Here is a 20,647-nt window from a genome sequence, read left to right on the forward strand (position 1 = left end):
AAGTATACGTAATTTGATGTCGACACGTTCTTTGAAACGTAGCAAAATCTAGAGTGTCACCCAGTTTTTAGGGTTCTAAACTAGACAGACCCTTAATAGCATCGTGAAAACAGAGCCACGAACCGAGCGAGGGTAATAAAATTTTTCCTCGGTTCTGGCCGCAGTTTCGTGGCCTTTTTTTCCATTCGCCGCATGCAGCCGCGGCACGCCATTGGTACGGTTCCAAGTGGTCGACGAAAAAGTCGTCGGACGACTGGTAGATTTAGTAGTGTTCCGCTGTCGGTTCCTTTTTCGCGACGCCGACGCTCTAAGCAAGACGTATCTCGTCGCCGACATGATTTCCACTCGTTAAAGCTTAGAAAACCGGAACTAATTCTCTTGTTAATTTCCGGAAGGATAACAAGAGACTTTTAACTTTTTCCTTCGGACTGCGCGACCGCGAACCAGAGAAAATTCGTTCAGATATTCTACGTGAGTTCTTCAGGAGCTCGATTGTAATTAATCGTACGAACGTGTACAAAACAAGTGTATTTTAGCTATCCCAAAAAAAGGATTTTATTTCTGTTGCTGAAATTTATCAATCTTTATCGATAGTCGCGAACAAACTCAGAACCAACGGTGCCAGATTATGCATGACGCTTGTTTGTCCCCGTTGATTCCTCCCCCGATAGTCGTTGATCAAATTAAAAAGTATCGAGGCAGGGGACACGAGTCTTTTCTTTTTCTTTTAACTTTCGGTGGAAAGTGTTCTCGCGCAATCTCGATATAGAGCTTCTTTAGAGTGGCAGCTTGGTAGTATCGAGAAAGACAAAAATGTCTCGACGGATTTTATTTAATCGACGGAAGCCGGGAAGAAAGGAGGATGAGAGACGATATACCAAGGACGGAGTAGACACTTTGACGGTACAATTATCGTCTGGGACGAGCGATACAGGTATATCGGGCCGTGACATCGGAGGGGCACGAGGTTCCTTGACTCGGAAGCCCCATGGAGGAAGACTCCTGTGTTCGATAACTCTCGATAGCTGGCCGCGGGGTGGTCCGCAGAATCGGCCACAATGCGGGAACAAAGGAGCTGCGGCGTAGACGTTATCTCGATCGAATAAAAATGCCAAAGTCCTTCGATACACTTGACATAAATCTCGGGAACGATAAAGGGGACTGCGGTAACGAGCGATACGTCCGATCGTTAATGCCAGGCTACGTGGAAACTCGAGTTCCACGGAACTCGGGCCGTTTCGCGGGACCATTTCCGATGGACTCCGGTTCCCAGGTTTCAGTTTCGATCTCGGAACGATTCCTTCATGAATAAAACAGTGTTTTTTGCCATTCTTTGCTTGGTTCTCCATATACGCATGGAATAATGTGTGTTCCTTCGTCTTTGGCAACATCGTGTCTTTCGTTTCTCAGCTACTTAACACGAAACTTAATGGCACTTCGTGTATACCTATCCCTACCACTAGCCTTTCTCTTTTCATTTAATTTTCATCGAATAGATGTTTCAAGTCAATACCAGTAGTTAGTTTCAGAGGAAACAATTATTTACGAAAAAATACTAGCTAGTAATTACGTAAGCATCTCGTGTACAAATTTAGATTAATTTTCAATTAAATAAACAATTTATAATCCAGTTTTATCGCAGACTGGTCGTATAATCAATAGAAGTTGCTGAAACGTCTTTGGATATGTAGCGTCAAAGTAAATGTGAAAATAAACATAGAAGACAGCATAAATTATAAAAGTAATTATATTCATTGGATAGGGGATGAAATGCCCTTTAAAATGAGCGTTCGTGAGAGTGGATAGCTTTATTAGTTCCGGAGATATAGCGATTTTAATTTCAAGTCGATGCGGTGGCTGGTTACGGAGATATACGGGTTCGAAGCGTTTGTTTACGTTTCATTGATATCAATGAACTCGCGCGCGCGCGTCAATAGTAGCGCGTAGTAAATTCTTGGAAACACTACGCGGAACTAGGTCACGAGAGTCACGTTCGTAGGGTAGGTCAGCACGACGCACGAGCGAGCGGGAGGTCCGACACGCTAGACGGAGACAGCGATAGTCGAATTAAGAAAAATTACTTTTTACATAACTTACGATATCTCCGAAACGGGAAGTCCGATCGTCAAAAACCAAAAGCCATTTTAAAGAGGAAGCTTCACCGCCGCCAACAATGGTCCAATTATTAATAAAACACTAGTAGTTTCGGAACTGCACGCGTCTAAAGTTTTAGTATTTTTAATACGTGTTAATAGGCTATTGTACACGCGACGGACAGCGAGGGAGTCGGATTAAGAAAAATTACTTTTTACATAACTTACGATATCTCCGAAACGGGAAGTCCGATCGTCAAAAACCAAAAGCCATTTTAAAGAGGAAGCTTCACCGCCGCCAACAATGGTCCAATTATTAATAAAACACTAGTAGTTCCGGAACTGCACGCGTCTAAAGTTTTAGTATTTTTAATACGTGTTAATAGGCTATTGTACACGCGACGGACAGCGAGAGAGTCGGATTAAGAAAAATTACTTTTTACATAAATTGCGATATCTCGAAAACGGAAAGTCGGATCGACAAAAACCAAAAGCCATTTTAAAGAGGAAGGTTTGCCGCCGCTAACAATGGCTCAATAATTAATAAAACACTAGTAGTTTCGGAACTGCACTCGTTTAAAGTTTTGGTATTATAATAGGCCTTTCCAAGGCGGATAGAGCGTATATAGCGGGATTTTGTAAATTACCTTTTTACATAAATTACGATATCTCAAAAACTAAGAGTTGGGTTGACATAAAACAAAAACCATTTTAAAGGGGAAGCTTTGCCGCTTCTAACAGTAGCACAATTATGTATAAAACACTAGTAGTTTCGGAACTGTACACGTCTAAAGTTTACCTATTTTTAATACGCGTTGGTAGACTGTTTTAAGACAGTGGAAACTGAATATTCTCTCCTTTCATCTTTGTTATATATTTCCTGTTTATGAGAATGTTTGCCCACGGGTTCAGTGTATTCTCCTTTATTTTCAATCTGAACGAATCGAACAGTGTTCGTGTATTGTGAGAATTTTCAAGGGAACGAGGAATTTCGGATTCGCGTAGCTATTTAGGGTAATTCGATACGAAAATTGAGAACCGTCGAACGCTTTGGTTCTTGGTAAGTACGTTCTTTTCAGGTATTGTGCTTCGATGTAAGGAGAATAGAGAGCGTGCAGCCGCGCAAATTGAGCATGCTGACGCAGGCTGTTTTCCAGGAATCCCAAGACAGCACACTCAGAAGGGGAAAATAGAAACCTTCCCTTTCTCTCAAACGCGAGGACACATTCAGACATTCACTGGAACACGCGAAATAGTCAGACGTAAGAAACAAGTCCAATGGGTGCTCATATTCTGTAACACAACACGCCCGTTCGTTTGCTGTCGCGCCAATACGTTCGGTTTGTTACGACTCTCGTGCACAATACATTGTTAGAACAGCGCATTCTATTTCAACAGGGTCGTACGATAGCAATTTATTGCGAAAACAAGCGTACTCAGCGATTAAGCATCCAATCGCGACTCTGTGCTTCGCGAGGCTTTGTAATTTTCATTCTTTGTCTTATTTCTGCATCGCAAGGAAATTCTTAGAATACATTCCATGTGATAGAATTTGATCGAGTCAAAATGTATCAATTTACAGTACTCCGCGGAGCAAGTTGATACTCTTCCGAACCATGTCAAGGATTTATACAATTTCCCTTTTACAAGCTGTGACTTCAAATTTGTCGTTTTCTCTAACATTTATTAACACATCGTTACTGCTGGTACTTGCCATGATCGAGGAAACATATTAGGTACGATCTCGGAACAGTTTGAGCGCGTCCAAAGTTTTGCTCGACAATTTTTCGTGTTCCGTCGCAGTAAATCGTAACTCGCGAAAGTTTCGGAAAACTGCAGTCAGAAGCCAAGAGGGTTTCGAAATGAGTTACAAGGAGGGTCCCAGCCGGCGATGTTGGCTCGAAAGCGAGTCCTCTTCGGCGCGAATGAAACGTATCCCTCCCCTCGGTTCGAATCGGCGATCGATAATCGATGATCTCGCTCGTCTGCTCGAAGCACCGACGCCGGGAAAGATTGGACCAGTAATATCGCGGAATATAGGGTGGAGATCGATGGGACTAGACTGGCAGACCTTCGACTTCTAGAAAGATCTGATACCCGATTGAACGGTGCTTTTACCTGAAATTCGTTTATCGAGTTCACGGGGTGCACCCGTGCGCGTTCTATGGACGAAAATCCGGCCGCCGCCAATTTCATCAGTGCACTCTTGTGATTCGTTGCAGCGCTGCAGCATTTCGTTGCCGGGTATCAATCCCGCTTTCGAAAATTTTTATTCCCGTGGAGGCGCGAGGGGAAAGTGAACCGGGCTCGCAAAACGTTTCAGGTTTCTGTTCGATATTTATCCCGGCGCGACACTTAACGGAACGTCGCTACGCGAAAACCATAGTTTTACAGCTTCGCGTCCGCGCATAAATGCGTCGAGGATTAAACGTTCGATGAGCAAACAGCGATTTTCGATGGAACAATATTACGAGAGTTATTTCGAAAAATACGGTTCTCGTCGATGAATCCTAAAGTGGGATTTTCCAACTTCAAAAAAAAAAAAGAAAAAAAAATAACGATAGAATGATACGACTTTGAATGTGATTTTGTTAGGCACACACGAATACCACGAACAAAAATAGATGCAAGAATAAAATACAATAAGCGTGAAGAAAAAAGAAAGCGAAGCTGCAATTAGTGCAGCGTGCTGTAAAGAGCAAAGTTGACTCGAAGCAAGTTATAGAACCTGCATCGGGTTATTTATGAACAGAGCGTGTAAAAGTCGCGGTAACATTTTTAAATGTCGCCCAACCTATCGTCGGAGCTAACGAATAGATTAACCGCTAATTTAAACGAGAATTGACTAAACGTCGAAGAAATAAAATGCACAGGACGGGAATAATTCGCGTGAGTCTTCCTCGTGGAGGATCGTGCGGGGCATTTTGTCGGGAGCAACGAATCCTCGCATACTCGAGCCAGAGACAGTGCTCCAGGAGTCACGTACGAGGCAGTTTCAATTCCCTGTAGGACTTTTTGTACCCTGGTTCGTCTGGCGTGCGCCCGCGGACACGGCGTGCCACGAGGAACGTGGTTCATCTTCGAAATATCATTCTGGCCGTTGTCCAAGGACCGCGTTCGCTGCTGGAATGCATTTCTCCGGTCTAATCAAAGCACGACGAACGATAAATCGGGCCGAACGGGGGTAATGGGTCCTCGCGGAACCGAAAGAAACGGTAACTCGTGCGTGCGAAACGGAGTGTCTTCGACACGTGACCGCGGACAGGGCACTTTGTTCGATCTTATCATTCGCTAACTTCTTTCTTTCAGAAGCGATACGAACGTCGTGAATACGTGAAATCATTTAAAAAAATTTCTGCGTGACTATTAAGCTTGAAACATTCACCGTGCTGCTCTACGCGCGCCATCGTCGCTCTGATATTTCGTGTGTGTCTTTAGCGACTCCTGAATATTATGTCCTTCGCGTGGCTATGGTCTTAGGCGGAGGTTGGGTACGTTCCGCGCCATAATTTACCGCGTCTTGCGTATCTTGTACGCGTAGGTAGGCAAGAGTTAGTATTACATTGGGCTAGCTATTAGAGGTACATTGTGGTAACGAGGCAACGATCGATGTTCTATAATTCTATGCGAGGGAAAGTTTCCCGGTTGTAGTTGTAGAATTTGATGTAGGAAGGACAAGAAATTAGTATCCCCCAGGTAACGTATGCCTTCGTGCAATAATTCCCAACGTATTTTGCATCCAGAACCTGTCCAACTTCAGGAAGAATCAATAAGCGAAAATCAGACCCCGAAGCAAGCTTCGTATCGGAAAGGGCTAACGAGATCGCGAGCTAGGAATGCAGGGGCGTTTCCAACCTGCTGAAAAAAATAAGGCACCGTAGGAAAGTCGAAGACGAACGAACACGAAAAACTGGGGAGCGTAATCGAGCGAACGGCTGAGTTTTCTGTCGTCGACTCGGCTGGATGTAGAAACAGGAAGCGCGCCGCGTCGTTTCCCGCAATGCTCGACGGTCTCCAGACGCCGACGTCGACAAACGAGACCTGAAAAGCGGATCAGGGGCTTCCATTGAGAACGGATACGGAAGACACTCGACTCACGGTGGGGTGCCATTGAAATGAAACGTGGGCGCCAATGCACACGCGGCTAATAGTCGCAGACGGCCGGTTAAAAAAGAGTCGGGAAAGGCTGCGAAAGGCTGCCTCGACGAGAGCTGCGTAACAGCGACAAATATGGTGGCTCTGGTCGCGCGGAAGTTCGATATTCCAGGAATTAACGACGAGGACGAGCCCGAAGAGGCGGACCGAATGAAAAAGTCTCGTCGGAGGGAAGAAACCCAACGGCGTAGAGACCCGTGGTATCGATTGCCTTTTTTTTTCTATAGGAAGAACCTCGGTTGTTTATCCGTTTCTTTGACTCGTGGGCGTGCGCGGATCGCGAGAACGTCGCGGACGGTGTCACGGAATTCGACCCGTAAATCAACCGAGTCTATAGAGAAAGCATCGATTAACGATGGAAGATAACGCGCTCGTTGCAGCGCGTAAGCCTTAATTAGAGGGATTAGGGAGTGACGGCCGACTCGAAGGAAATGGGAAATCGATGTTTTCGAACCCTGTGCATCGTGGTGCATCGTGGTGCAGAGTATTGCAAGCTCGGATCTTTCGGAATATTACTTCGTTATTTACTGATATCTGTGAGACGTATTTCTGTTACATTAGCGATCATTAAAGCACTTGCTTGTACCATCCAGTGTTTAAAATTTGAAAATGCTGGAAAAATGAAATAAAGTCAGTTTATTAATCGAACACCATTAGCAGAACCAGCTGAACGCTTTTTAAGAATTTTTGCAGTACGTTTTTTCTTACAGTTGGGGAGGGCAATTAACGTGAACGGAAGTTCGTTCCTAAAATCTGAGCATTGTGCAAATTTATAACTCGTGTAAGAACTTCGATGAAAAGGAAGCTCCGACATTGCACAAATACTCAGACATGCACTCGAATACTCGAAAATCACTGTAGAATTCGTTGTCGGAATTACGAAATCTACCGAATTATACGACATCCGGATTAATTGCATTCGAAACGGCATTGTTTCATCGCGCAGTGAAATGCAGAATTATACCAGCGTGTGGATATTATATTAAATTCATCGCATTTATGCGATACGTGGACGTAACCTTATAGTTGCGTTCTTCGATAACGAATAGTTTGCAGAGAAATACCTGGTTTTAAGTCGTCGGAAATATGACTGGAATCGGAAGGGAAGTTGCGACTGCAAAGGTATTCGAGGCTTTCGCGGTCCAGGTTCTGACAGTTGATATTAGTTTAGGCTTGCGGTAAGTTTGTGTCCTTTGAGGAAAGCGTTCCGACGTTTCGCCAGCATTGCAACTTCTTTAGGAGTTAAACGACGCACTGATATCGGTGTGTGTGTGGTTCGAGTCTATTTAAGGTGCCTCTGTTCACCTCATGGATCATTAGCTGCTGTGCGAAATTCCATGGAACGAGTCAGGGCCATGGACCACTGGCGTACGAGAAGGAAAGACGAGGTACAAAAGTATGGGACCGATATCACTAACGGAATAGAAATCACAGTTTATTTCGAGTGGTCCGGTCAGCGGCGACACGACAACTGAGCTCAGTATCGAAGCGTTTCGGCTCGGTTCGATTCGAAACCGGGAGCAAAAAATTTGTCGGTAAACACCGGTAACCGTCTCGCGCGTCGCGTTCGAAACAGCTACCGATCGTCGAGCTCGTATCATGGGTCGCTGGTCTTCGATCAAAGCTGTTTTAGCGGATTTGGAAAGAAACAGGGTGCTGGTGTTCCTCCAACGAACCAAGAACGTTCCTCTCTTGGAACGTTGTCGAAAAACACTGGCGGTATTAAATGAGATTATTCGGGGATGAAACAGAATGCACGCGATGTAGCGGGGCGAATTTGATCGCGGGACGCGAATGATTCGTGAAAGCTTCCGTTTTGAGAGACCACTCGAACCGAAACGAACGAAAACGGAGAGAACGATGGAAAGGAAAACTGCATCGAGTGGCGATGCTCCTCGATCTTTCATCCGACGCTCCTCCCACTTCCGATTCGTACACAACGAGAGCTTCCATCGAAATCGCCCCCCTGCCACACAAGCTGCCGGGTATCGTTCCTCGAAGTGAACCGAAATTAATACCCGATAATTAACCTCGTACAGCGTCGAGGCTCGAGCAAGCTGCTTTATTCAAGCGTCTTCCACTCGACGGGATTTCTTCGCTGAATGTAGAAGCTTTTTTCGCGACGGTGCTTTTTCACGAACGGAGAAGACCCGTTTGAAAAGTTCGACGCGAAACAAAGTATCTCTTTTTGTTCCTCGTCTGACGCCTCCGAGAGGAATCGTCGACGATCTACGTGATCGTTCGAGATAAGAATAAAGAGACACTTACAAGCGCTGCGATTATATATTTCCTTGTACTTTCTTCCGTAAAAAACGTCTACTTTTTCAGCCTACGCCCACTGTACTTGTTGCGTAGCGACCATCCACTTGTCGATACCATGGATTTACATTCCCTTCAGGAGAATAATCCGTCTCTTGTTTATAGATTCTTGGAAAGAAATTAATTTATATTCGCTCGCGTGCCTCCTCGTAATCCCTGGAAAATTAATCGCACGTATAGTACGAGACTTCCTTAGTATTTCCTGTATCGCTAACTAGATTTTTTTCCTTTTGCTACAGATAAGTCACAAAAGTTTGACAGTCGATATTTTTCATCCCAGGTATTTATACTTGCCCGTTATCAAAGAACTATTAACGTATTTTTTATCGATCCTTCGATCATTGAATTTTTTACACAATTTTATCCGTTTCCATCGAACTCGGCTACCACGAGAATTATCTTAAAGCCGAACAAATAATTCGCGAGGCTCTCGAGTGCCAGTTGAAGCCGAATCTCCGCCGAATCCATTTGGCGCGGCGAAAGAATCAACGTCGGAACGAAAATTGAAGAAGCACCGCGATGGGGAACGTTCGCGAGCAAATATTTAATCCGGCGGAGATGAAACTAATTATATCCGGGTAAGGATGTTCGCGGGATTATGCTTCTTTCGATGCGACGTTTCCTCCGGCGAGTTCTCGAGGATAGTTTGCGAAATCGCGGAAAGTAACTCGACCCCCGAGAGATTCCTCGGGGGACGAAACAAGAAAAGGAGATGGTTAAATGGCTACGGTGGATATTCCATGCCACGGGAACGTCGGGTGCCGTTGGACTCCGATTACTCCGGGTTTCTCGAAATGGACGCAGTCGAGGAGCCTCTCCTGGTAGACACGCCCGGAATTCCGGGGACCCGTATGTGGATTCCAGTCATGTCACTCGCGAGAGCAATGTAGATGAGTCCAAGAGACGCGCCGTGGTATCGACTGACGTTCACGTCGCTCGGGATGCGATTTCGCGACGATTCGACGTGCACAAAGGGGCGGAAAATTCGCTTCGTTACGCATTCCTTCGACTCTATCGCTCTAACCTGGATCATCGATTCCATCACCCTCTATTTCCCAAGCAATCGCTCAATCTTCGCAAATATTCTATGAAATCTCGCGACTCGTCGGCGCTGAAGGTTCAAGAAACCACGTTGTATCGTTCCAAGGTAATTTCGGAAACGCCGGTTTGGGAATTGAAACCTTTCGCCCATCGAAAGGAATATTTATCCGTGTCGCTACGTTATCGGCGTTTATTATTGGAATCCAAGCTCACGTTTTATTATTCTCGCGAGTGCATCTTCCTCCGAGCATTATTTTTCACCCATCATGCGTGAATTCGGCCGAACGATCGTATTCCAGAGAGAGCGAAAGATCGACACTGAAAGGAGATGCGAGTCGTACTGGGTCAGACGTTTTTACTCGGTCTTTATAATTTTCGATGAAACCTGTATTTCGTTCCACTCACCGACCATTTTTTAGTTTTTTACTCCGAGCAAACAATTTGTATCCCGTTAAGTCAGGATTTGTTTTTACGTTATAAATATTTGCCCATCCTTGGCCTGTGACCGAGCAAACGTTTCCGCGCACAGTCCACGTTTTACTCGCTGTGCCATATTCCCCTTATCCCAGAAGCGATTTTTCCTTTCCCGTGGAAGACTATAGGCAATGTGTGTATAGCACGAGACGAAAGTAATCCCCTGCCAAGGTACAAACGTCTTTTTAGCGAGCACTAAGCGTTCAACGTCAGTCTTCCGTCGTATCGTTAGCAATTATAGTAACGAGGTTCTTCGGAAAAGCTGATATCTCTCTACCTTTGAATCCACACCGTTCCGATCCGTAATCTGTCAAGAGTGTCGAGCGTATGCTACGTCGTCTTCAAGGTTATCGATCCTTGAGAACTTCGTAGAAACGGTCGCGGGGAAAGAGATCGAGCGAGAGGGAGGCGAGAAGAGGGACCGCGCGTTGCGTGAAACACACCGTTCCTCCCGCGACTCTCCTTTTCAACAGGGTGAAAAGGTTCTCCCTACCCACCCCCGGATTCCTCGTGAGTTCGCATCCCTCCGTCTCTGTCAAGGTCACCCTACGCCTCTCACCGTCTCGAGGGTTACTTTTACAATCTGCGAGAACTCTAGGAGCGAACGCCACGTTCGATCCGCGATCTTGTCCCGATCGAGTCAAGTATAGTGACTAGTGACTTTCTGTAGGCCCCTATAGGGGTCTGTCACGCGATCCTCTTGTCCGGTACACGCCAACATAGGGGTTTCTCCATTGTCAAGCTGTCTCCCGACCATGGGGGTGCGCTTAGAAAATTTTGATAGGTGGGCAAGCAAAGTAGTTCATCCCCAAATAGCAGTTGCGTTTAAACTGAATTTAGTAATAATTTTTATATTTCGGGGACGAGTATCGAACAAAGGATTGTTTTCAAGTGGTTCGAATAATAAAAATTCAGCAGTTATAAATCTGTAAAATGGCGCAGGCTGGCGCAACGGGTCCTGCAGAACCTATCTATCCGCTGGAAAATCGTTGGTTCAAGTACTGTCTGGCTACTCGGCTGAAATGGGCCGATGCACCGTCATGCATAAGCCACCTGCGACGAATGCTGCCAGCTATAAGTATTAGAGGACACTTTGCGTGGAATAATTGCGAAAAGACGTAGCGAGTATATTTTTCACGAGGCACGATCGTCAAATATTTCCAAGTATCGTTGCTTTTTAAGAACTCTCGGAGTTGCATTGGTACCGATGCAACCGGATATTTGTAGACGTTTCTAGAGAATGTCGTACGTGGATAGTCCGAGGACTCTGAACGGAAAGGAGCTCGCGAAAGCGACGAAATTTCGTCCCGATTCCGATCGAGTAACAACTCGAAGGACGGTTCGTCGAACCGTGGCAACGTGATCCTCTGCTCGACGGCTCAAGGTCAGCAGCGCGAGGACCACACCCGCGACGGGAAAACATCCGAGCACCATCGGCGTGACCGCGATACGCGACACGCGTCGAGAGGGAAAGAGAAACCGAACAAACAGAGCGCGAAACGTAGAACGTAATAAATCAGCGTTACGACGATGACGGGGTGAGTCGGAGGAGGCGGCGGTGAGGAGGAGGGGGACGGGTCAGCTGGACGACAAGAAGATCAACGACGGAATTAGGCGGTGCGCGCGGCTGAGCGTAGGTGGAGGCGAGAGTACAGGCTGCGTTGCACGCGCGCTCGAAGGGCAGAGGGGGAGGATGGAGGGTTGACCGTTTCGGGAGTGTCGGAGGTGGCGGCGCACGGCTGATCGATGCAACAGCAGCGCCGCTACGAGGAGAGGCTCGGAGGCGTCGGTGCGCCGGAGGTAAAGGGCAAAGGGGGTGGCGTCCGCCGACAGCAGAACCTCCCTTCCGCCCTCGGGCTTCGCCGCATCCCTCCGATTTCCTCCCTTTGGCTCTCCGCGCGCCTACTAACCGAGCAGCGCGCGTTGGTCCCTCGCTCTTCGACTCCCTCCACCACCCCTGTGTCCAACCTCCTCTAGCCACCCCTCCACCGCAGCGAGGTTTCAGATAGGGGTTGCTTCGACTCGACGCGATGCGCCGCGAGTCTCTCTTTCTCTCTCTGTCGCTCCCACCCTCGCGGGCTCAGTTCTCGGCTGAAGACCGTGCGGTGTACAGGTGATCCGGCTCGTGCGTGCTCACCCTCACTCTATGCTCGAGTTTGTCTGCCCGCTGGCCGGGATGACGTGCCGCGTCGCCACACGGAAGACGCGCGCTCTGTCCTACCGCGCCGTCCATCAGGTGCGCGCGTCCACCTCAAACCCCTCCACCAAAATTTTATTTTATCGTTTATACGCGTGTCCTGCCTCGAGCGACCAGCGACAGTTTCTTCGACTTGGACGCGACTCGAGGCTCTGTCCCTTGACCGTGGGTATCGGTGCTGGATTCGTCGAAAGAGAACATCGTGCGTTAGAGTTCCTCTGGTTCCCGAAACGCGGAGGAACGTTACGTGCGCGGAGTCGTCGGTCACGTGGCTCGGTGCTCGTCGGAAGTCGATCGAGGATCGTTGCGTTAATCTTCGAGGATGTTGGAGGACGTCTCGTTACCCGAATGATCGATCGTCCTTTTTACGTGGCTCTTTCGAGAAGGGTAAAAGTAATGCTCTCTCGTCGTTCACGCTCCCCTGAATCTTTCATGCTCGGACACAATTCTTTGGCCGACCGCTTCGCGACTGAAATATATGCGTGGTTTTCCGATCACGTGGTCGCCAATCGACCCTTCTGGCTATATTTTTACCGCGTGTCGCACACGTCCAGTGCCTCGAGCGAGGCGGCAATTTATCTTTCACCTTTTCCAAAGCTGCGATCATCGACGCTGCTGGCCAATTAAACGCACGACGCAGCGAAGTTTCCGCGCCTCGGTGGTCGTCGTCTCGTTTGGAAGCGTTTTCCTCGAAGAAAGGAAAAATGGCAATTAGCGTAATTAATACCGGGGACGAAATTACACATTTGCGTATCTCCGGACAGGTTGATTTATCCTTGGCGTGTGTAAGCACCGGTATTAAGCAGGGAACGAGCGGCGATTCTCACGGTGCTCGCCAAATAATAGGAGGGTGGGGGGCATTAAATTAACTTGGGCTTGTGGGATCTGGCTGCGGTGACGTCCACGGTCTATGAACGTTTCGCTTTTTCAGTCGTCCGCTTTTCACGTGCGCCTAAATTGCTTTAACCGCGAAATTTGCTGTCCATGTATTTCCCAACATTACCAACGAATAACGTTTCTTCGATTAGAGAGCCAATTGCTTCTCTAGCCGGATAATGGTCGCGTATTCTTCAACGTGGAAATTCAGGGAGCCTAGAATTCGAGTGCAAGACGTTACAAGTTCGTTTTTCTCAATCTCCGAATCAGAGCGATAGTATTTTCACAGACCGTTTGAAACACTTTGCATGATAATCGATTACACGCTTCGCGCGAGCTCGAAGTACGAGAATGTTGCTATAAGCGTCAGACGTCAGAAGAACCATTGTGCTCCGTTTCTAAGGCTGACGGAAGCTCGATGATTCGTTTGCGGGCTTGCAAGGCTAGCTCGCCGTCGATGAGCCTGTTTCTAGCCGAACGCGTGAAGCCTCAATCTTCGATGTACCGCATGATCGACGCGTCTGTGCGCTCCTTTCTTCCACTCTTACTTCGTACAGACTCTGATTCGTAAAACGAAACATTCTTTGGAACCGAACGCTTCCTACGTCGGTCCACGTGCCAAGATTTATCTGGTCTCTTCAGTTTCACGAGTAACTCGATTATTTATTCCATTACGCCATCGAAAAAAAGCGTTTCGAGAGAAAAGTGCACCGTCGACAATTTTCTCGTTGGCTCGATGAATCACAAAACACGACGCGGATGTGTCCTCCTGGTTCTACGAGCAGTTTCAGGGCCTCTCGAAGATCGAGAGAGGCCCAAGCTACTTCTTACTCTTTAGAGGCTTCCACAACCGTTACAGAATTCTCCAGTATATTACGAAAACCTTGCTCGTGCAATAAGTAATATTTTCCAGTTTGTTCTCCAATTAAGAGCTGTCATACATTTGTTCTTCAATTAAGAGCTGTCATACATTTTGCACAGACTATGACGTGCACCTTTAGCGAGAAACCGTGTACGGGGGAGGCAATTTTCTCGTTAGCTGGACAAAGCGCGAAACGTTGACATTTGCGGTCGAAACGGTTCTCTTTCCAACGGACGCAGGCGGTTGGCAACAGTACTCGTGTCATCGACGTCAGCGACACGGTGCAATCCAGCGGAATCGGGGATTTCCATTAGGTCGCGAAGGTCACCGGACTAACCTCAACCTGGACATCCTCTCGCGAGCGGGACACGAGCGTGCCAAGCCCGAGGCAGTCGTGGACCCGTCGTTATCCTAGTTAAGCGCACCCGCATCAAAACGCGATAATCCGATGGTCGTTTCACGCGCGATCGAGCCCCTAACCAAAGCCGGCCGCGACGTTTTTACGCGGCTACGAGCGTGTCGAGCGTGAAACGACGCTCGTTGCGGCTCGTGCCGCAGAAATTCGTACCCGATTCCGATCGCGCGGCGTGAAATTTCGCGTCGAACGATCCGAGTTTCGAAACGGTGCCGCGGGATCGAACGGTATCGTCCGCCGCGCAGCTGGAACGGTTCAAGCCGACAATTGTCTCGAGAATTTCCGGGCAAATGGCACCCGCGACACAGACGGCCGTCAGTCTTCCGCGCGCGGACGATTATCGAACGGCGGATTGCGCATCGATTACCGTCACGCGTCCCAGCTACATTCCAACCATCCTGGTACCGTCTCCCTTCCCATCGACGAATCATTTCCACGGTTCGATCGCGAATAGTAACCCGGGGAATCGGTTTCCAAGCCGTCTTCCGTAGTTAGGATCGACCTGGGCACACGGCTCGGCCAGAGTCTGCCAGAGTCTCGTATCCGGGTCATCGGGCCAGTTCCAGGTGCAGTTAAAGGCATAATATTTGCTATCATTTATTTCCCACTCCGAGCGTTTCGCAGTCGACCAACAGCCGTTTCCATCGCGGAACGACAGACAACGTCCATTTATCATCGGACGACCCGCGTTTCCGCCACGGTAGCTCGATGCAGTTTGTCTCTGTTAATGCGATTAGAGCATGAACTCCGTGCACGGTTCCCAGATTCGAAACACGTTTGCACTTTGCGGGGACCTAGACCTTGGGTATTTAGAAATCTAACGCGGCTGAAACCTTCATGTTTTCATCTTATTTGTTTCACTCGTACAGGGGGTCTGAAACGCGTATGTTGGTAAATTGTTTATCGAGTACTGGATAGAGTAGTTCGACTTGCTTTCTATCATCTCGTATCATCGGCGGGAAGACGATAACATTATCGACAAATTTTCGGACGTCGTCGACCATTCCGGAAGCGCATATATGCCAAGACGCGGTGCGCCGATCGAGCGATAATCTAACGACGTGATGTCTAGTGAATAAGGCGGATACGGTAAAGGACCCCAGTTTGACAGTTTGATCGTTTCCTCGGTCGATATAGACACACAGGCACGTTATCGGGGAGTAGAACGATGGGCAGGCGTCCCTATGGTCGCGATATGATCTTCCTTCCTGAATAGCATCGTTCTAGCGTTGCAATTGTCGTCGGAAGCTCGTTTTACAATTCTACGTTGAGCCCTTCGACGAGATAGCACGACGATACATCCAGCAACGAAAATCCCATATCGATCTATCGGTTTCAGAGACGATCCAACACAATCGATCAACCTCGAGTCACCGTACAATTTAAATACCGAGAAACGAGCTTTTCCCCGAATCCTAGTGCCCCGGAAAGGAAATAAATTTAGCGAATTTTCATCGTGGATTCGAGTTAATAGCTCTCGACGCGTGAAATTACGTACGCCGTAATGCAAACGAGCAGCCCGGAGAACGGGAGTTCCGCGGACGGTGTGTTCGCGTTGTCCGGGCTGTCGTAGTTCGAAGGGACGAGGGCGTAGGACGGCCTGGTTGTAAATTTTCAAACGGCTGGCGACCGGCCAAACGGTTTTTACCACGGCCCACGAAACGGTTTCCTAGTCCCTCCATCGGTAACTAACGCCGTATCGGTTCCAGCGTGTTCGTATCACGAGCTCCTCCGGAGTCCGTGGTTTATGGAAACGGTACCGAAGTCGGTCTTCCCGATCGACTGCCGGGATTCGCGTAAACGTGTTTACGTGCCTCGGGTACACGGCTGGGGAATTTGTAGCCGTGGCCCGGAGGAAGTAAATCAGACCGAACGTTCCGTCTGTAAAGTTTTTATCGAGCACCATCCTCGGCGCAGGCTCTTCGGCGCTGAGGTGCTCCCGTCTCGGTCGGACCACGGTTTTTCTGCTCGTTCTTACGAGACACCGTCCTATTCTTTGTTTTTCGCGCGTGTACCCCTTTCTCGTTCGAGAATCGAGGTCGGCGAGGGTCGCGAAAGGTCGCTCGGGCTTCTCCCTGTTTCTCCCGAAACGTTCGTCGCGTATCGTTCGATTAATCCCGGATACCTCAGGTCTAGACGCGACGCGCAACGATGTAGTGTCGAACGACTTCCGGCGACGGTGTGGGTCCGCGACGAAGAGCCGAGGATGACCGACCCGCGTGGGAGTGACTTGTGATCGCGAAGAGGACGAGCTTGAGAGAGGTTCGAGAGTGCGATCGGGGTCAGTGGGCGAGGAAACAAAGAGAAAGAAGAACGGAGGTGGTCCGCAAGGGCCACGGCCATGGGGGAAGCAGCATGTTCTCCGAGCTGTGCAGGGAGACTTTGCGGAAGGCAGCCGTGTGCTACAGTTCTGGTCGTGCAGGAAGTCCATCACCATCGCCACCAACGTCTCCTCCGCCATCTCCCGCCAAAGAAGCAAAGACTACTGCCAACGTTGACTTGGCAAATGTCCGTGACACCTGTCACGAGGTCAGAGACTCCGGGACCAGCGGAAGACGATCGCCCCAGCCATCGTCGTCAGGAACGTCGACGGAGTTCCATGACTTCACCGGAAGAAGATCGCCCACCTCTCCGAACATTCGCTGGAGTCCCAGGGCGTACGTTTACGATTGGCGCGAGCTATTTGCCCTTCGCGCGATCAATTCCTTCTTAGATTTCGTCTCGACGACGCGCCATCTTGTTCCTCGAGCAGCGTTGGGTCGTTCGAATAATGCATTTATGCACCAGTGTTACAAAGAAGAAGAAATAAAAAATAATTTCTGTCCAACGCTGCCCTCGGGTTTGCGGATTTGTCACGGTGTATCAAATCTGTCGGTAAACGATTTTCGATCGAGGATATTTTGCATCGCGATAGAACCACGGGTGGTCGTTCCCACGTATACGATATCCCACTTAAAATGTTACGAGCTGTTTACTACGAAACTATTACAGTTAGCGACGAGAATTTGTTACGGTATTTATGGCTATGCGAAGCTCCTACGACAGGGTGCGTACCCCTACAAAATGGTTCAAGAACTACAACAAAATTTCTTTATTAATCGCTATAGCTTCCAAGAAACCAACTCGTAGAATTTTTGGTGGGGCAACACGCAGGGTAATTCTAGAAACTATAGCTCTTTTCTATTTGTAAAGAATTCAATTCTAGTCTTCCCCGAGAAAGGAGCTTCAGTTTCTAGAACCACCCTTGCGATGCGCGAAGATTAATCGAATCTCGAGCCACGGTAAACGGCACGCGTGTCTGGCGCGTGTCGCTGAACCGAACACGATCCTTATCCACTTTCCTCGTGTATTCAAGTTGTTCCCGCGAATACGACGTCGAGACGAAACGATAAGGAATCATCGCGCGAGATATTCGATCGTTCGTTTATCGACTACTCGCGAACGAGTCGAGTTTCCGTCGGATCGAACCTGTTAACGATCGAATTGGCTCTGTAACGGCCGTCTGGTCGATCCGACGCGTAAACGTATTCTCGTCACGGAATCCTCAGGAAGCGTTCAGCGATACTCATCGACTTCTTCGAAAGACCGATCACGAAGAGAGAGGAAAGAGACGCGAAGCGTGGCTTGCTTCCGGCCGACTCGAGGGAGCTGCGATCCCTGTCCCCCGACAGGAGACGACAGTGCGAAGACAACAGGGGATCGGGGACAACCGGTGGATACGAGTATGGCCGGCCAGACTCGAGACACGGAAGACAGTCTCCCGGGTCTCCAGGATCGTCGCCTGAACCAGAGGACAACTCCTCAACTTCTGGCGACGAAGGTACAATTCCACAGGCTTCTTTTCAGTAGCAAGTACGCGCTAGACCCCGAGACCCGAGAGGGTGGGAAAACAAATGTTTCGTGGAAGCAAAATGTGGGCTCCTCGACCATTATCCGCAGATATTCCACGTTTTTAATTTCACGGTTGTCGAACAAGATTATTTATAGAAAATATCGAAATACATTAGGTTGGGTTTAATTTCAAGTCTATCCTGACAGGCAGGAGTAGTAGGGTTTAATATCCATAGCTGTATGTAATTTGTTCGTGATATGTAAATTGTACAGGAAGCGTGGAAGAAAAGATAATGGGTTTGAAGAGGATACGATGAAATATAGTCTGTAGGAACTAAGTTACGACATACTAAAGTTTTTCAACATTTACTTAACGCAGTTTTATACGACGAGGCCCAATAACGCGCGGCGCATGCAGTTTATTTATTCACAGAACGCGCGAAACCCGTTTGAATATTTCATACAATACGGTCGACGCGTGATTATGAGGCGAAGTCAAAGCTACGAGACAAGAGCAAAGGAAATGGATGGAACCTAAAAAGAGGATGGAAAAATCGAAGGAAAATATGACCGGGAAATAATTTAGCTATCGTTGCGTTCGTTATATAAATAGGACAGGCGATTAACGAAGTCGAAGTGGCTTAGGCCGAGCGTGTATTGCAAAATACGTCGACGGAAATGATAGCACTCTTTTGACCGAGGGAAATTCATTTCCTAGAGTAACTGAGAACAATTAACTCAACCGTTGACATCGTTAAGCTTCCTTTGTGTTTGCAGTCAATGCCATAATTAATGAGGAAAATTGAGTTTCCCGCGGAATGGCGGTTGGTAATAGTTCGATCGTGGGAAATTACGGTGCACGGACGCGTGAGTGAATTTTGAAAGTTAGCGGCAAAACCGGCGTCTATTTTTATGGAATTCCGTACAGTGTAACGGATGAAAAAGGGTAAAAAATTCAATTCGTTTAATTTTATGAACAGCAACGTGCACTTGCACTTGGTTTCTAGACGCAACCATGCTGTTCCATTGATATAATACGATTCTTCTGGTTACTTTGCGTATATAAGAGCGAACGAGCAAGTTCCAAGTGCTACGTATTCGCAGAGTTTGTCTACGTTGCCGGAGTTTTCCTTGGTTTCGAAGTAGTACGCTGCCGAACATCCACAGGCTTTTACTCCATTAACGCAGTTTTCGATGGACCAAGCTGCGGGGCGAACTCCCGACGAGACGAAAGCTTTCACGATACCGCACTGACATCGATCCTTCCCTTTAGAGAATACACCTTTAAGTTTCCCGTGGTACACGATACAAACTTATCGTCCAAAAAATCTTGATATATCAAAGTGTCCCTGGACATGGTGCAAACGAAGGATAAATTACGATACGCGACTAACGAGCATTTCGAGATCTGATTTTTGTAGTAAAAATCATAAAAAGCGTCGGCGACGATAGAAGAAACCTTTCGCGCGGGTCGTTCGTTTCCAAATTGTATTGCAAATAAATTCGTTGGCGCGAGCTCTTTTGAGGGAGCAGCTATCGGCGAGTGGAGTTAAGTGAAAAAGGTGGATCACGGGCAGTTAACCTTTTATCAACTCGGAGAGATGCCCTTTGGTGTCTCTTTGGGTAGATTCGTTTGCGAAAGAACAGGGCGATTTACCGCGACAGCGAACGATCCGAAAGTTCCTTCTCCCGTCGCCTTCTTTGTTGGACTTCCAACGACTTTCCTCCCTTTTATCGAGCTTTCGAAGAGGAGGAACTGTTAGCGGCTCTCGGGCCGAGAATTTGCCCCGTTCGTAGAAGCAAAGACGAAGAATTTCGTAACGCCAAAGTGCCAGTAAAACCGAGGACTGTTCAAAGCACACGCAGACACGAGTGAATCCATTATCGGCCCCCTCGAGCCGCCTAACAGTTTTCGCGTGTATACCTGTGCACATCATTTTTTATGCACGATAAATCTTTTTCTAAATCAATTTACAGTGGAAGATTACGTTTAAAATCACTATTTATTCGAAGTTTGGACACGTTTCGGATCGAAAACACGCGGGAAAGAGTTAAATTAATTCTTCGCGGAGCTAAACATTGTTTTAAAGTATGGAATGTTCGGACTTATATTCCCATCCACCGAACTTCCAGCGAACATTGTTTACCCAGATGCTCGCCTAACTGATGAAACACGCGGTATGGCATTACACGCTTGGAATGCGGTTACGTACGATACGCTGCAAACTATGTGTCATTCGTTTGTTTGCCGAATCAATTGTTACACCAGCACGTCGTTGCGAACGCACGTATGTAAATTCCAAGGTTTTCTCGTCAATCCATTACTTTTTATGGAATTTTCCTCGATCGTACAACGCGGTACGATCTCAGAATTGTGGACACAG

At 47.8% G+C, this 20,647-nt stretch overlaps 1 protein-coding gene across 32 annotated transcripts in view; it reads left to right on the forward strand.

The window, feature by feature from the left end:
• Positions 1 to 20,647, forward strand: part of LOC143341438 (uncharacterized) — a 228,404-nt gene that overhangs the window by 146,517 nt on the left and 61,240 nt on the right. For 7 of the 32 annotated variants that reach the window (XM_076764403.1, XM_076764410.1, XM_076764417.1 and 4 more), the window contains exons 1-3: positions 12,165 to 12,318; positions 16,563 to 17,089; positions 17,981 to 18,252. The exons of 22 other annotated variants lie outside the window; for them this stretch is intronic. In XM_076764403.1, coding sequence (XP_076620518.1) covers positions 16,788 to 17,089; positions 17,981 to 18,252 — 574 coding nt within the window. In that variant the 5' untranslated portion in view covers positions 12,165 to 12,318; positions 16,563 to 16,787. Of the gene's footprint in view, positions 1 to 12,163; positions 12,319 to 16,562; positions 17,090 to 17,980; positions 18,253 to 20,647 lie in introns of those variants that run through there. 3 more of the 32 variants (XM_076764404.1, XM_076764409.1, XM_076764432.1) reach the window with 2 other exon arrangements.

The sequence above is a fragment of the Colletes latitarsis genome, chromosome 4 (assembly GCF_051014445.1).
Source record: "Colletes latitarsis isolate SP2378_abdomen chromosome 4, iyColLati1, whole genome shotgun sequence".
NCBI classification, from domain to species: Eukaryota; Metazoa; Arthropoda; class Insecta; order Hymenoptera; family Colletidae; genus Colletes; species Colletes latitarsis.